At 47.3% G+C, this 16,912-nt stretch overlaps 1 protein-coding gene across 7 annotated transcripts in view; it reads left to right on the forward strand.

The window, feature by feature from the left end:
* ATXN1 (ataxin 1) overlaps nucleotides 1-16,912 on the forward strand; it is a 164,751-nt gene that overhangs the window by 133,607 nt on the left and 14,232 nt on the right. For 5 of the 7 annotated variants that reach the window (XM_027654150.1, XM_027654152.1, XM_027654153.1 and 2 more), the window contains one exon: nucleotides 13,004-15,044. In XM_027654150.1, the coding sequence (XP_027509951.1) occupies nucleotides 13,164-15,044 (1,881 nt within the window). In that variant the 5' untranslated portion in view covers nucleotides 13,004-13,163. Of the gene's footprint in view, nucleotides 1-6,167; nucleotides 6,179-12,956; nucleotides 15,045-16,912 lie in introns of those variants that run through there. The other 2 variants (XM_027654156.1, XM_027654155.1) reach the window with 2 other exon arrangements.

The raw sequence follows: 16,912 nt of genomic DNA on the forward strand, positions 1-16,912 counted from the left end.
ACTAACTTTTTTGTTGCCTTTGCAACCAGTGGATACAGCTCAAGCCACCAGCTTTTGATGAAAAGGAGAATCAACTTTCTCTTTAGACTGTGTTTATATAAGCAGGCAGCTGCTTGAATATGTTGAAGTGAGAGGAATGTGAGCAGAGAAACAGAAAAAGTGAGTGGAAATCTCTAAGAAATACCACTAATACATTGTTCAGCATTTTGTTCTGGGCATCATTTGTATTTATGCTGTCAACATAGGGTGAATGAATGGAACTACAGTAAATGATATGTACAGTTTCAATTTCTTAGTGTGCTCGAGTCGTGATTCTGTTTCTCTAGCAAAAAAGATGATTTTTTTTCCTGCCCTTTCAGGGATTAGGTAAATCCCCATGAGTGATGACAACAGACAGAACTGGGGCTTGCAGAAATACAGAATGGAAAATATACTTGACACTTGTGAGAAGTGAACTCTGAGCTGGTAGTGTGGTTAGACATGCAAGCCTCATTTCACAGTACTGAAATATTGCCTTCTCATTCTCCTATCTTGAATCATGAAACCCCACATTCTTCTAATGATTCTTTCAGGGAGGGAAATTAAATTATTCATATAAAGAACTAGAATTGCTCAAACCACATCCCTTTTTTTTAACTAGACCAAACTAGAACTTCTGCCCAAGTTTGGATCATTTGGAATAAAATTCTCATAATGTTCCCTGGCTGGTTTTCTTCTCCTGTACCTTTGTGTTCTTCACCTTCTTCCGATAGCCTACTTTAAAACTCCTGTAGCTACTTCTAGTATCAGAAATCACATCTTGCTGGGTGTTCCCATGTATGGAGCATGATGTATGGAGGAGGAAGAATTTAGGGTGATTTGTTGCCCTAATGCCCGGAAAGGAGTTTGCTGCCATGAAGAAGGCCTGAGCAGCTGTTGAAGCAGGAGAGGGGAAGTTAGGCACAGGCAGAGACGGAGGGCTTTGCACTGTGTCCTGAATGAAGTACGTGTGTTAGGGATGCAAGAGAGGGGAGGTGGAGCAAAAACTAAGAGCCTCCAAGCTTCAGACATCATTTAGAGAAAGGTTAGAGATGAGGACAAAGGTAATGAAAGAGGCACAGTGCTTAAGTGCTTGGATAATTGAAAGGCCCTTAGCTCGAGACTGAACTTCTGGTGAAGGAAGCTGACTTCAGTGTAAACTTCTTCGAGACTGCTTGTCTGATGTCCTATGCACTTTAGAGTACAGGCAGCCAAGGACTTAGAAACGTTGCCTTCAGACACCTTTGCATCTCTTTCTTTTTTTAAATTCTGTTAATGTAGTAAAAGCATCTTGAGTAGTTTTTCTTTTCTCAACAAATCCTGTGTGCTGTCATGTAACAAAGGAGCAATGTTCAGTCACTGCAATGTGTAATTTTCACTTGTAGCCTTAGATGTGGCAACAGCTGGTTCCCCAGAAGCTGTGTGTTTGCTTGCCTGCTAGGTACTCGGGTGCTTTTCAGTACCATTCACCTACACAGAACTTCAAGAGGGGATCCAGGACTAAACCATGGGCTTCTGTGGTATGGTCAGAGGAGGAGTTGGGATCAGAGTAACAGGTGTTTATTTGGGGTATTTTAAATGCTTTTGCTAAGTGCATCTGAACTGCAGACCTTTAGCTAAGTATTGGCTTTATATTAATTCTTTCTCTGATTTGCGATTTGTGTCATGGTTTGTGGCAGTGGCTGTAGAAGATTTCAGGGTAGGTTTTTTTTGTCTGAAGAGAAATAGTGACTTGTAGGCTGTCTGGAGAAGAGGCAGTTGAAGTTCCTGCAGAAAATGTTTGTGTTCTCCGTGATAACAGAAGATCTGATTTGCATCACTGGAGAAAGGTAGGGTGTGACATGCTCTTGAGGCATGTCAGCCATGTCTTTGGCTTAGGATTTGCACCAAGGTGTATAATTTTCATTATAGAACCATAAACACTATATTGAAAAAATCTTAAATGCTTTGTATTTCCATGTTACTTTTATGGACTTGCTCTGAGTAACCTGCCATCTGGTATTTTTTTCACGCAGGGCAGAATGAGGTAAGGGGGGAGAAATGCTGACTGCTTCCATGCTGTTGCTCAGCTTCCTCTGTGGGAAATATGACACCTGTCCCCTTTCCTTAATGCCCAGCTTGGCTCACCCCATGAAATTCTGCACAGTAAAATCAGAGCTGACTCTCAAGGCCTGCTTTTTGGAATAGTCATAAAGCAGCTTTCTTGTAGTGTGCTGGGAAAAAAAATGCAGTGAAAGTCATTCTGATTACAGCTAGAGGGAAGTAATAATGTTCTTTGCAAACTTACATGTAAAGACCAAGAAAAATAAGTGCAAGAACTGTGTAAGGGAGGGGACTCTGATGCCTGAGTGCTACATGCCTGTAGAAAGTCTTATGTTTATAGATATAGGGGTCAAACAGAGATTTCCATTAGCAATTGCTTTTAACATTGGCTGTGTGGTGCTTCCCTTTTTTCTTTTTTTTTCCCCCCTCTTCCTGTTCTGCTTTGGTCCCTTCTGGTGTGGAATAAGCTGTGCAACGTATGTGGTATGTGCAAAAGAAAGGGTAGCAATCTTACAGCAAAATGAGTTGAGTTGATCCTGCCACAAGTCCTTCCCCTACCCCCCATAATCAATTAATTAATTAATTAGTCATTGCTCTGGGGAAGTTCTCTACTCTGCTTCCTGCTGGCTGTGCTCTCTTACAAGGCTGCTCTCAATTCCATGGTCCGACCAGCTCCAGCGTCCGACCTCACCACAGTTCCCAAGCCCTTTCTGGTTTTCAGGAGGCTGTGGCAAAGATGCATTTGCACCCGAGCTGCTTGCAAAACTAAAACCCCTCTCAAAGCTTGAGGATTCTTAGATTATGCTTTTTCTTCCAGCCCCAGTGACTGATGTGAGCATGCTCCGTGCATGCATGGCACTGGCTATTTGCCAGGTTTAGTGTAATTTTTTTTTTTTTTTTGAATGAGTGAGTGAATGAATGAATGACTACCTGATTAAGTTAATGAAGCTGAGCCAATGGTGGGAGGGAGCAACTTGGCTGCTGCCTGCTCTGAGAGATCTGGCAGCACATGAGACTTGCATAACGCTTTATAGCTCCATGCTGTGCTCCATATGAGCCACAGGAGAGGGCTGCAATTATTACTCGGCTTTTCGATTGAAACCAGCTGCAGGTAGCTAGTCATCCTTTTGTCCTTTTCACTGGTGTTGGGGAGTCACTTATCTTGCATCGTGGATTTCCAGTGGCAGATGGGTAAGATGCTTTCACAGAAGTGATCGCAGCGGTGAGAAAGCATGTTCGTGGCTCAGTGGCTTTTACAAAAGGTCCATTCAGATTTCCAAACTGTGACTCACTGGACCCACAGGTTCAATACAGGCATGTTTTTAGTTCCCGAGTTCAAAACTCCTGTATAAATAACTTTGATAGGAGCTGCGTGATTTTTTTGTTTTCTTGTTCTTTCTTCACTTGGCAGGGAGAAGGGGAAAAAACGGTTTTCTTGTATCTGTTTTTTGTAAAGAAAGTAATTTTTAAATCCTCAGAGTTCTTTTTGGTTGTTGTTTAAAGCAAGTTCTTTCTGGCAGTCTTGGATGGTACATACCTTTGTTTCTCACATACTTAAATTAAGAGTATTGGCACTGCCTGTTAGCATACCGCCTTCATTTGTCAACGTTCCCTGCTTGAGAACAATGATGATGCTTTGCTTTCTTAGTTGAAACGGGTGGTTTTTTTAATTATAACTGGAGCCTGTGACTGTGGAGCCTGCTATGTTGTTATAATCCTGCATTATTTAATTTTCTTTTGATTGTTTTTTGTGTTGTCTAGTCAGGTAGAACAGTCAGGGTAATCTCACCCTTGCTGTCCTGGCCTCAGTCAAGTGACACTGGTGATGGATTTGGACTCTATGCCCATCTTATCTGCCTGCCATGCTTTCCATTAAGCAGGAGGAGGCTCCCTACAACGCTGAGTCAGAAGGAGTAACTAGTCACTTGGTTTTGTGGGCTGCAGGTCCAGGGCAGGCATTTCACTGGGAGAAGGGGTGCAGAAGAGTTGGTCTGGCTTTTTTCTTTCCCATGTGTATTCATACCTGCATTGACCCAAGATGTTGCCTGTGTTGAGGTTGTCAGTTTGAGGGTCTGTGCAGGCCAAGTGGACGGTGCTGCAGGGCACACCCAAACGTAGCTAATAGTAGACAGCTAGTAGACCCTGAATGAAGAAGAAAAAAATTAAAGAATTAGAGGAAAAAGGTGGCTGAGGAGGATGTTGAACTTTCTCTTGGCCCTCTGCAGTGCTGGGGGAATGTGCTACATGCCTCGAGACCAGGGTTAGCTGCTGGCGTTTTGGTTTTGTGACTGGTGATGGTCAGTGATCCTGATTTGGGAGGGCACTGAGTGTGTGCTGAGGCTATAAGCCAGGGCTTGTGCAAAATTGCTTCAGGTTAAAGCTTTGCTGAATGAAGCCTCAGAGAAGGCAAGGTGTTGGAATCCATTTCAAGGGGAATTTAACATCAGTTCACGTTTCACACTTTACAGATGGACTAATTATAGTCTAATTTGCTAGCATGTGGAATCTACCAGAGAAGCAGTCAGTGGGGAGGACTTCCAAGGAAAGGCACTGAGCATGCAGCTGACCTTTCCAAATCTGCCCCTAAAGCTGTGCTCTCACACTGTCCCCTTATCAGCCAGGCTTAAAGGCACACTCCTCCCTGTGAGCACCCGTGCTTATCTGTAAAATGGCTGCTCCGAGTTGGCTGCTGCTTGCTGGTGTTACTGGCTGGATCTTCAAAGGGGTGAAACACCCCCGGTTTCTGTGATTTTTCGTGGGGGTCTTATTCATATCTCCTGGCATCAGAGCCAGGCGTCTGTCTGATTTGTTTTGCAGAAGGAGAGAATGTTAGCGAGCGTTTTCAGACACATGGAAGGAGACCTGTGTGACATATCTGCAGTACAAATGTGTTCATACAGGCATGACAGTTTCTGTCACAAGTTAAAATGAGTGGCGAGTGGGTGTCGCTACGTTTATAGTCACTCGTGTGAAATTTTCAATGGAAAATTGTGTAGGCAGCTCCCATTGTAGCCAGGCACATTTTAGATAAATGAAAAACATCAACAAAGTAATTTCGGTATTAGACTTGTTTATAAATGAACTCTATTCACTCATTTAAGCTGCAGAAACACCTCTAGGGGATGGATAGAGGAGTAAAGGATGTCTCTGAGCGCTGTCAGACAAACTGGTCTTGTCAACCTGACCTCCTGCTCTGGCAGCAGTCGGTGCAGAGCAGGAGATAAAAGGTTAGATGCTGCACTGGCCACTTGTGAAGTGGCACAGGTGGGATCCATCTTTCTGTCCTGGTGTCAGTGGGGTTGGAGGAGCACTATAATACACATGGTTTTGCTCCACAACTTCCACACTGCCACTGCAGACGCTGGGTATGCATGAAGGGAGTTGCTGACTTCCCTAGCACCTTGGGTTGGTGGTCCTCATGCTCCTGGCACAGCTGCCTCCGAGATTTTAGAAGCAGGACTTTGGAGGGGTTTGGCAGACAACTGTCAGGTTGTAAAAGCTTCAGTGCAGCATGGTGGTAAATCATCGTGCTGCTGGAACGTGCTGCAGCATCACAGCTGGGTCAACTCTGTGTTTGGGACTATGCACCTTGCAGTCAGCCTGAGCTGAAACCCCAGGCCTGAGCAGCCCCAGGATTTTCCTTTGTGGCTTCAGATGGAGGTGCTTCTCATAAGGTTAGCTGAGGTGCACTTTCTGCTGTGCAACTGAGAGAGAAAGCCATGCATCAAGCTGTGCACGCTTACATGGCTTTGCCCCAGGGCTTGGGCCCTTACTTAGCAGTTACATCCTTCCCCTTCCTCCATAGAGGCAGAAGGCTCTGGAGTCCAGTGCTTCACCCTCAAAAAAACTTCACTGTAATCAGCACTATCAGCTCTTGCATTTTTATCTCATAAAAATGAAATAGTTTTGCTATTTCACAAAACTCCGGTTCCTGCTGTCAAATGATGAGATGGGAAATTCCACTCTTGGCTAAACTAATAAGTTTCTGATCTTGTGGGTTGCAGGGAAAAGCTAGACACCTCAAACCTGAAAGGCCTCATGCAGCAGAAGGACAAGTTAAAGGAAGCAAGAATAATAATAAAAAAAACTCTTTGCCTTTATCATTTTAGTGAATCTTGTATTTATAAACCAGTATCATGTGTTTCAGAGGCAAGAAGCAAGGTCTGACTCATGGTGTTTGAGCACCCATGTTTGGCACTGCAAGGCAGGGCATTTCTGTGCCGGGAAGTGAGGATTCTGCCAACGGGGTGGACTGAGAGGGTGGCAGGATGGCCAATGCACTCTGCACTCCAGTGGCAGCCCTGCCCTGGGGTCGGCTTGTGGCTCTCAGAGGAAATGCTTCCTTGCTTCCAGCCTGTCTGGCACCTTGTACTGCTTCTGTGGTACCACCTCTCTGCAAAGCATGCTGGAAGAGGAGGGATCACCTTTGCTAATAGTTTTTTGTGTGTGTGTAAACAAAGGATGTAGTCAGCCGTGAATCTGTTTAGATCATCCATGATGCAGTCCTGCAAGGCTTACTTGTAGCTGCACTGCTATATGCGCACACAGAAAGGTTTACTGCACATCCAGAGCATGGCATGACTTCTTCAGATGCTGCAAATCATAGAATCATAGAATCAGCCAGGTTGGAAGGGACCTCTGAGATCATCAAGTCCAACCCTTGATCCACTGCCACCATGGTTACTAGACCATGGCACTAAGTGCCACATCCAGTCTCATCTTAAAAACCTCCACAGAGAGAATCCACCACTTCCTTGGGTAGCCCATTCCAATGCCTGATTACCCTCTCTGCAAAGAATTTCTTCCTGATATCTAAACTAAACCTCCCCTGGCAGAGCTTAAGACTGTGCCCTCTTGTCTTACTGATAGCTGTCTGGGAGAGGAGACCAACCCCCTTACCTGGCTACAACCTCCTTTCAAGGAGTTGTAGAGAGTGATGAGGTCTCCCCTGAGCCTTCTCTTCTTTAGGCTGAACAACTCCAGCTCCCTCAGCCTCTCCTCATAGGACTTGTGCTTGAGTCCCTTCACCAGCCTTGTTGCTCTTCTCTGGACCTGCTCCAGCACCTCAATATCCTTCCTGAACTGAGGGGCCCAGAACTGGACACAGCACTCAAGGTGAGGCCTCACCAGTGCTGAGTACAGGGGAAGAATCACTTCCCTGAACCTGTTGGCCACACTGTTCCTGATATAGGCCAGGATGCCATTGGCCTTCTTGGCCACCTGGGCATGCTGCTGGCTTGTGTTCAGGGCAAATATGGGCATCTGTCCTGCTGCAGAACAAGGTGATGGCACCCAGGTGAACTTATGGCAGAAACCCGCAAACTTCTGAAAGTTAATTCCAACTCTTTATTCAGCAGTTACCTTAACTAAAATGGAAGCTAATTCTAGTGCCATATTCCTGTGCAGTTCAGGAGCACCTACCACACATAGTAACTATGTGTCCCTAACCACAGCCGAAACATAGTAAAACAGGAGGCACGTGCCCTGCTTAGGACATGCACATCTCCCCTTATCCTCAAAATTCGGGAGATAAGTAGCAGAAACAGACAGTTAACCACTGGAGTAGCTTTCTAGTAATCAATTTGTATCATATGCATTTGTAAATGGCTGTCCTGGAACTCCATCTTTCTTTGTCTGTCCTTTTGGAAATGTGTCTTACACTATTTTTTCCTCCTAAATCTTCCTCTCTCAGCTCTGGTACCTACATACTTGCACCATAAAATTCCATGGGAAAGTCGAGCCTTTGGGCATCTCATCCCCAGTGATGTGCTTGCTGAGGTTTGCTTGTGTCACTTGCTTTTTATATTGCTTGGAGTTTGTTTGATCTGACCAGGGAGAGGAAGGACGTGTAGAATAGCTGCTCACTGTGCCGAAACCTGTAGCAATTTGCTGTGGCAGATTCCCAAAAGTATAATAAAAGCTAACACTGCAGTGGACAATCTATCTTGCAGGCGTAGTGCTGATCAGGAATCCTTTCATTTTGGCAGGAGAATTTCAAATTTTATTAGAGGTTTTCATGTTTCTTATTAATGGATCTCTGCAGTTGGCCCTCCTGGGAATTCTGCCAGAGAGCTGTGAAATTGGTCAGATTGGACAATAAACTCCTATAGCTATTGTTGGCGTGCACTGAGCTGCACATGGCAAGGGTAATGGAATCTGTAGCAGTTACAACAATGAATATGTAGCTGGCAGCGGGCAGGGTGTAGAGCAGGGGGAGAAAGCTGGCATATAGATCTGAGAGCCAGAATGCGGCTGTGGAGCACTCTGCAATGTGTCTGTCTTTTCACCTCTCTGAATCTGATCCTGCAAGATGCCAGCCTCCTTGGAGGGGAGGAGAGAAGTGAGATGAAGTGCCCTCCCCTCTCACTGATTTCCAGTGCTGCTGAAATTACTCAGTCCTCCTATCATGATAGGATGGGCGGGTGATTTGAGGCGGGAGCATCAGACTGTGCTGCTGCTTCTGCCCAGTAACTTCTGCCCAGACATAAAGAGCTGTGTATCAGGCTCAACTCTTTGAATACTGCATTAACAACTACATGCTGGGCAGGGCAGCGGTGTCTGAAGGAGGGGAGACACAATTTTTTTATCACGCAGATAAATGTGAGAATTTACTGGTAATACCTGGAGCTGGAAGGTGAAAGCTGAAAAGTCATAGTAATCTGTGTGTTATTAGAACTTGGGATCAAAGGAGCCTTTTGACAATAAGTGACTGGTTTGATTTGAATATCTTTGAAGTTGAAGACTGACAGCTACCCCTCCTTGCAATGAGGCAAGCAGGCAGATGGCCCCAACCCTTCTCCTGGTGGCACATGTTGGTGTGAGCTTGCTGGCAACTGCAGGAAGGTCAGGGACCAGAGAGGATGGGGGACCAGATTTTTGAAGGAGTTTTAGAGACACAAAAAATTATGTTAGCTGCATCATGGGACTGCAAAAAGTGCCTGAGTTTTGGTGGCAGTCAAAGTCCCACTGTTTGCATAGCCAGGTGCTGCTGTGGTTTGCAAGCCTAGCCCAAATTTCTCTGCACCCCAAGACTCAGTCCTGGGTGCACATCACTGAGTGTTTGGAGGCTTGCATTGCTGGTTTTACCTTTGCTGCAGTGAACTCCAGATAAATAAAGAAGGTCAGCTCCTCAAGCTGTAACCCAGTATCCTCTTCAGAGTTTTAAATTTATTTGATGAAATAAATAGAAAAACACTGTTTGGGGAAACATAGTAAGATTTAAAGTGCCTTACAGAGAGACGCTGGAGTTTTGCATGAAAATGCACATCCTGAGCTCCAGTGAGCAATCCCTCTGGGACCAGAGCAAGCCCAGATGGTGACTCCTCCAAGTGATTATTTTTCTGCCTTAAGCCTTTCCAGGAATTGGAGTGTGGGCAGGCTGCCAGCGGACACTGGCTGTCCAGACACTTTAGCAATGTTCCATGTGTACTCACTGCCAGAGATACCAAAGTCCAGCTGCTCTCCCTGATCTCTTTTGTCCCCTTTACCTCCCCAGCCATAATTACACATGCCTGCACGCACGCACGCACTTGTGTGACACACACACGTACAAAGCAGAAGCAAAAAATCACCTGGTGTTTGCTGCTTGTTTGCATATCTTGCAAATCGTGATTGACAGCTCTGAAGTTAAAGAGAAGGGATATCTCCAGAGTTGGAAAAATTACTTGAATCCAAAAAAAAGAGCATACAAATAACAAACCCTGCGGCACACCACAGAAGGCAGGTGTTTGTCTTTCTAGGACAGCCAGGAAAAAATTGTTTTACCAGGTCTTGTACCTCTTGCCTTTGAGACACTCTTGTTTGGGTTGTCTCCCTTTCATGCTTCCCTAGCAAAATCAGTCCTGTCTTATCTTTACTGTTGCTGGAACTTGAATTATGCTGAAAAGTTATCATTTTACTTTTAAGTCTTGAAGAAGAAGTAGGCTGTTTTATGCTGCACATTTGCATTTTTTGCAAATCCAGTCCTGTGTCTGTTAGGAGTTCAAAGTCTCACTGTGAAGTGCTTGGGCTTGGAAAAGTGGGGCAGTATTCACTGCTCTATGGCTGTCTCATCCTTTGTCTCGTTAAATTTGTTTATTCCTCCTGTGTTCTCCAAGAGGTTTTGGGCAGCCCTTTTGTTACCAGTGATGATGAAGTCAGTCACATGAAAGACTTATGCTGAAAAAAAAAAAAAGACCCAAAAGATTTAATATTTGGTATTTTTGAAGGATGCTAGTTTTGACATTGGAGGCCACCCAAAACTCAGTGGTTCAATGCTATTTAGCAGAACAAAACCTTTGTTTCAGCTCCTGCAGAATGAAACTTTGCCACATTTCATTGAGCTTCATTGATGTGGAGAAGCTGAACCCAGATGCCTCGGAGTTTCGGAACCACTAGCTTTGGGGAGCTTGGTTTATCCATCACAGCAAAAGAGACTGGCCCTGTTTGGTTCCATGTACAAGCTCCTTGCTCTGTTGCAGGCAGAGAAACCAGCCCTCTGCTCACAGCTTTTCCCCATGGGAGTGTATTTAAATGCTGGATGTGCAGCTCATGTCCATATCCAGGAGAGACTGGAGGATGGTCCAAGCCCAGCACGAGCTCCCAGTGGCAAGGGGAGCAGGATGAGCACCCCATGTTAAGGGCAGCATCCTGGGCAGCCGCCCTGGTCAGGATCTGCTGACTTACCCACCAAAGCTGACTGCCCAGGGCAGAAGGCTACAGTGAGCTAAAGTTAACCAAGGATGACTGCGCAAATGTGAGCTCGGTGATTTTATTTTTAGTCAAACTTAAAAAGAAAAATCCGTAAGTCATGTGTAATATAATAATTTTAGCTGTTGCCAAGACACGCTGAGCAACTGCTAGGAGGAGGGGGAAGACCCATGCTAATCTAGCAGGGCCCCTGTCTCCTGGCTGCCCTCATCTGGCTGCGGTCGCAGTGCTGAGGTGGCGGTGCTGACAGATGGGGCAGGTCAGGACAGCGGTGCCCAGCCATCACTCAGTGGGCACTGCTGCCACCGGGCTGCCATGCTGAAGGAAGGCATCACTGGCCTTTGCTCGTCTGAAGCTGCCCCAAGTCCTTTCATCCTCCCTATTGCCTCAAAGCCAGGGAATCCACCCTGAAACAGTGCTTTACTCCCCTCCCCTGGCTCTGGCTATTGGTGTTTCATTACTGTTTATCAATATTTAAAGAGTGGGATAATTAACTTAAGACTGATTGTATCAAACCATTAGAACGTTTGGACTTTTCCTGCAGGCTTACAGCAGCTTGGAGGACCATAAATGTAAAGAGTGCTCTTAAAGATAGGTTTAATCTTAGTCTAGTGTGTCTTCAAAGTACTTCATACACATATAAACATTAGGCTTATTGTTCATTAGAAGCGAGGCAGCAGGGAAAGAAATCTCCCAAAGGAATATTACTTGCCATAAGATAAGTATCATTACTGCTGCTCAGCATTCCCTTTAAAGTGGGCTGTATCCTACTTCCATCTTCTTTCACATCCGCTCTTAATTCTTTCTCCATTTTTCCTACGTGTAATGCATGCTTTTCTTGTTAAACTGCCGGTCATGCGAGGTTTCTCAGCACTCATTCTTGCATAACTTTCAAAACAGCCAGAAATGCAGATGACAGGTGGTGACTGGACAGGGGCTGGGGAGAAGTTTCAGTCTCCATGACGTTTGTTGTGGGACAAGGCAAGGTAGGTTTCAGGAAGACAGGGGGACACTGACAGCTCCTTTTGCCTTTTTTCAAAGCAAGATGTGTTTTAGATACAGTATGTTCTTTAGCAGATAGTGGAAGAATTAGGAAGACTTTGTTGCCTTTGGGTGAATTAGGGGATGCAGAGCAGAGAAAGCAACTGTTTTGCTCCAATAGCAAAATCAGCCGAATATAAAACTGTGAGCTTTTACAGTGGTGGGGGCTTCTGGTTTGGATCTGGAAACCCAAATATGCTTTTGAGGCAGCCCCAGGGCTGAGTTTGCTCAGCGTTTGGAGCTGTGGCTGTGGCTGTGGCCGTGAGTGTGATACCCACAGACTCTCTGGTCCGGCAGTCACTACGAAAAAGGGGGGTTGGATCCTACCAGAGATGGAGATGGTGCCAGCACCTGGCTCTGGCCAACCTGTGGGTGGCAGGAAGCATCTCCCAACACAGAGTCCTGCCTGGATACCTGGATGTGCAGTGTCAGTAGCAGAGGGAGTTCAAAGCGCTGGGTCAAAAAAAAGCCCCACACATCAAAAACCTGGCTCAGAACCATATCTGGCTCTGTGCTGCTGCTGTAAATAGATCGCAGGGCTGAGGTTCATTGCCAGACTGGTGGATGAAGGGCACGTGTGCCTGTAATGAGCTGTGGTGTGGCAGGGGGGCAGGGAGGCAGCTGCTGTCTCCACAGCCCTACGGGGTGTGATGTGAAGTCACCCTGTGGGTGACTCTGGCATTCAAGTGTTTAGAAGTGACCCGCCACCTTCCCTCTGCACCACTAATAGCTACTTGTTGCTAACGTAAATATTTTGTGTGTGGCTGTTCCTCAGGGCTCCCTGCCTCACTCCTGTGTTTTTTAGGACACAGTAGGGTGAAGGCATTGTGCTCATTGCAGGGCAAGGAGAGTCTGGAAGAACAAACCAGGCACCACAGACACATGGAGGGTTTTCCCAGAGGAAGGAGAAGGGACCTTGGGAAATAAATGACTGCTGCTGAATGTGGCAGTTATGGCCAGGGAGTTTCTGATCTGCTTAAAGTTTTAAACGTTTTCTTGATGCATTAGCAGACATGCCCAGGATTTTTGCTGCTTCTTACCGAGCAGCTGTCAACTGCCCCTTGACGTAAGAGTGGCAATGCCTGACCATTTGATTCTTTTTTTCCGGAGGTTTTTTTTCTCATTTGCTCTTTCAGAGTGTCTGCTCATTTGTTTTCATTTCTCAGTGCTGACAATGTGACTACCCCCTCCCTTGCCCACCCTCTCATTGCAGAATCCAGAGGAGCTGTCGGAGGATTGTGCTCACAGGGAGATGATTCCTCATGAAGTCACTGGATCCCTTGGAGAAATCAAATGTGACTTTCCATTTATCAGACTGAAATCAGAGCCAGACAGACAGTGAAGCAAGCACAGTGGAGGGGGGACGGCGAAAGATGAAATCCAACCAAGAGCGGAGCAATGAATGCCTGCCACCTAAGAAGCGAGAAATCCCTGCCACCAGCCTGCCTTCAGAGGTGAAGCCGGTCCTGCCAAACGAAAACCACCGTGCAGATAACCTAGCATGGCTCCCCACAACACCCAGTGGCCAGGGCAGCCTGGGGAGCCGGCACCGGCCCGGGGGGACGTCATCAGTGGAGGCAGGCTTGCCGCAGGGTTTGCACAAGTCACTGTCTGCAGGGCTGGACTATTCCCCGCCGAGTGCGCCCAGGTCCGTTCCAGTCTCCACCACTCTTCCCACAGTGTACTCGCCTGCCCTCTCCCAGTCAGGGACCCCTGTTTCCCCCGTGCAGTACACACACCTGCAACATACCTTCCAATTCGTCGGGCCCCAGTACAGTGGATCGTATACCGGATTCATCCCCTCACAGCTGATTTCCCCAACAGCCAATTCTGCGACTGGTGCCGTGGCAGCAGCCACAGCCGTTGCAACCACTCCATCCCAGCGGTCCCAGCTGGAGGCTTATTCCACTTTGCTGGCCAGCATGAGCGGCTTAAGCCAGCAGGGGCACAAAGTTGAGCCGCACCTGGTCAGGACACCTGGACTGATTGCTGCTGGGTCTCCTCCACCCACCCAGCAGAACCAGTATGTCCACATTTCCAGCTCTTCCCAGAGCACCGTCAGAAATGTCTCTCCTCCAACCATCCCGGTCCCCCTGCACCCACATCAGACAGTGATCCCGCACACCCTCACCCTCGGCCCTTCCTCCCAAGTGGTGGTGCAGTACACAGACTCGGGGGGCCACTTCATCACCAGGGATACCCCCAAAAAACCTGAGAGCAGCCGGCTGCAGGCGATGCAGGCCAAGGAGGTACTGAACGGCGAGATAGAGAAGAGCCGGAGGTATGGCATTTCGCCTTCTGCCGACCTGGGTCTAGTCAAAGCAGGCAATAAACCAGCTCCCCATCATTACGAGACCAGGCACGTGGTGGTCCACTCGAGCCCCGCTGAGTACGGTGCGCGGGATTCCTCAGGTGTCCGAGCCTCTGTCATGGTGGTCCCCAACAGCAGCACGCCCACGGCAGACATGGAGGTGCAGCAGACCACCAACCGTGAGACCTCTCCTTCAACCCTCAATGACAAGGGAAGCTTGCACTTAGGAAAGCCAACCCACCGGTCCTATGCCTTGTCTCCGCAGCAGGCCCTGGGCCACGAGGGGGTGAAGGCAGTGGCCACACTGTCCCCTCACACCGTCATTCAGACCACCCACAGCGCCTCTGAGCAACTCCCTGTTGGGCTGCCAGCGACAGCTTTCTATGCCGGGACCCAGCCGCCGGTGATTGGCTACCTGAGCGGTCAGCAGCAAGCCATTGGGTACCCCAGCAGCCTGCCGCAGCACCTGGTGATCCCTGGCACCCAGTCCCTGCTGATACCGGTTGGTAGTGCGGACGTCGAGCCGTCAGGAGTCACTCCTGCGATCGTCACGTCGTCTCCTCAGTTTGCAGCAGTGCCTCACACGTTCGTCACCACCGCCGTCCCCAAGAGCGAGAACTTCAGCGCAGAGCCCCTCACCACCCAGCCTGCCTACCAGGCCACCATGGTGCAGGCGCAGATCCACCTGCCTGTGGTGCAGTCCATCGCCTCCCCTGCTGCCGCACCTCCCACGCTGCCCCCTTACTTCATGAAGGGGTCGATCATTCAGCTGGCCAACGGGGAGCTGAAGAAAGTAGAGGACTTGAAAACAGAAGACTTCATACAGAGCGCGGAAATTAGCAACGACCTGAAAATAGACTCCAGCACTGTGGAGAGGATTGAAGAGAGCCATAACCCAGGCATCGCCGTGATACAGTTTGCAGTTGGGGAGCATCGAGCACAGGTAATGGCAGCACATGGTGGGGTGGGGGCATTGGACTGGGGTGCATGCTCTGACCCCCTGGGCAACAACACATCTCATTTGCTTTGGATCCACTCGGGATTGGTCCTTCATCCATCCCTGAGACAAACTGTGAACCAAAAATCATCCCACTCACCATGCTGGGAGAGCCATTGGAGTCACACTGATGATAAATGTAGTCTTTTGGATATAAAATAGGTCTTTTTTTTATAACTAGAGAACTCACAGGAAGACTTACATGATTATCATGGGTTTTGATTAAATACAAAATGGTATAAGCAGTATGAGAGGTTACATTTTTCATTTTGGTAAGTGATTTTTACTGTCCAGGTTAGATTCACCTCAAAACCTACCCTAGAGTGATAGGTAGGGCACAAGGCAGTGAATTTCCATGACTTGAAAACTTGGAGATGCCTGGGAATGGCTCTCATACATAAGTTACTGAAATGCACTACAGAGCATTACTGAGGCTTTGGTTGCAGGTGGTTTTAACACTGCGTGGCTCACATAAGTTCTGTGATCAAGGGAAATTTGGAAAGAAAAACCATCTATGTGTCTGGGTACGCTGTGCTTCTGACCTTTACATCTCGGTTTGCAATGCAGGAAGAAAACTTGTAACTTTCCAGAGGTTAAAAATGAGGACATATTGGTCTTAAGGCATTATCCCAATGCTGTCTTTTTTCTAAGCAATTTAGACACTGGAAAGTTCAGATATACTGTGTGTAGCATTTTGCTTCCTAGAGGTACTCTGTTCAAATAATACTGTTGCAAGTCTTTTTGGTTGGTCAGAGTGCTGGGAACTGCAGCATCTGCACCACTGATGCTGCACCCTCAGCACAGGAGAACCAAAACAAGAGATGGGGAGAGAGGAACTAGACACGAACATGTAGTAACACACATCAGGCTGACAGTTTGGAGAAGAAAAACAAACACCAATGGTACCACAGAGCAGATCACACAGAAGATTTCTTACAGTCGCAGCAGTCTCCAGCCTGTCCTTCCCCAGTTTCATAGACATGGTAAATTACTACATATGGCAGGTCCTCTTTCTTATGTCAAACATACAGATTCCCTGTGTGGGTTTGTTCATGTATGTGCTTGCATCTGCACAGCTGATAGAAGTTGGGCCTCTGGTGCTTCAGTATAAAGACACTTGATTTTTCCCCACTGCTTGACTGTATTTTGGCTCTTCTCAGGCTTTAGGATTTGAGGAACTGTCCTTGGATCAGGACCAGTTACTATAATTTGCCCGGTGCCTTGAATAATGAGATTTCAAAAGCAGCAATCTCTATTCTACAATTTTCATCTTGCTGACATTTCTCTCCCTGCAGCCAGGCCATGGGTCTCTGCACCAGCAGAAGAGGTACAAATTAGCAGGTAGCATTTATGTCATGTGTCATTCACAGATCTGTCAATGCAGGCGATGTGCTGTCGTCCTGGGCACCAGGAAGAGCTGCGCCTTTGCAGGGGGTGGAGTGCCATCCTCTGGCAGAAAGCGAGTCTGAGGCTGTACAAATGCAGGGCCTGGCACACAGATCTCACCCAGCAAAGTGTCACCTTACAGAGAAGCCTATCAGGAGCAGGCTGACATCAGTGCAGCCAAAATACTCCCCAGCTGTATTTCCCACTGGGGATGCTTCCAGAATGGAGGGCGAGTCACGTAGAGATATGATTAGAAATGGGGGTTTAATTTAGGTTTCCTGCTGATTCCAGGACTTGGGTCTCTTCCCAGATCAGCTGTGTCCCTGCATAGCAGGGATGGCTCTGCTCGTTTTCCCTTGCCTGAGTTGAGAGAAATGGGGGGAGAGAGAGAGAGAGAGAGAGAGAGAGAGAGAGAGAGAGAGAGAGAG

The sequence above is a fragment of the Corapipo altera genome, unplaced genomic scaffold (assembly GCF_003945725.1).
Source record: "Corapipo altera isolate COAL_440 unplaced genomic scaffold, ASM394572v1 60, whole genome shotgun sequence".
Taxonomy (NCBI): Eukaryota; Metazoa; Chordata; class Aves; order Passeriformes; family Pipridae; genus Corapipo; species Corapipo altera.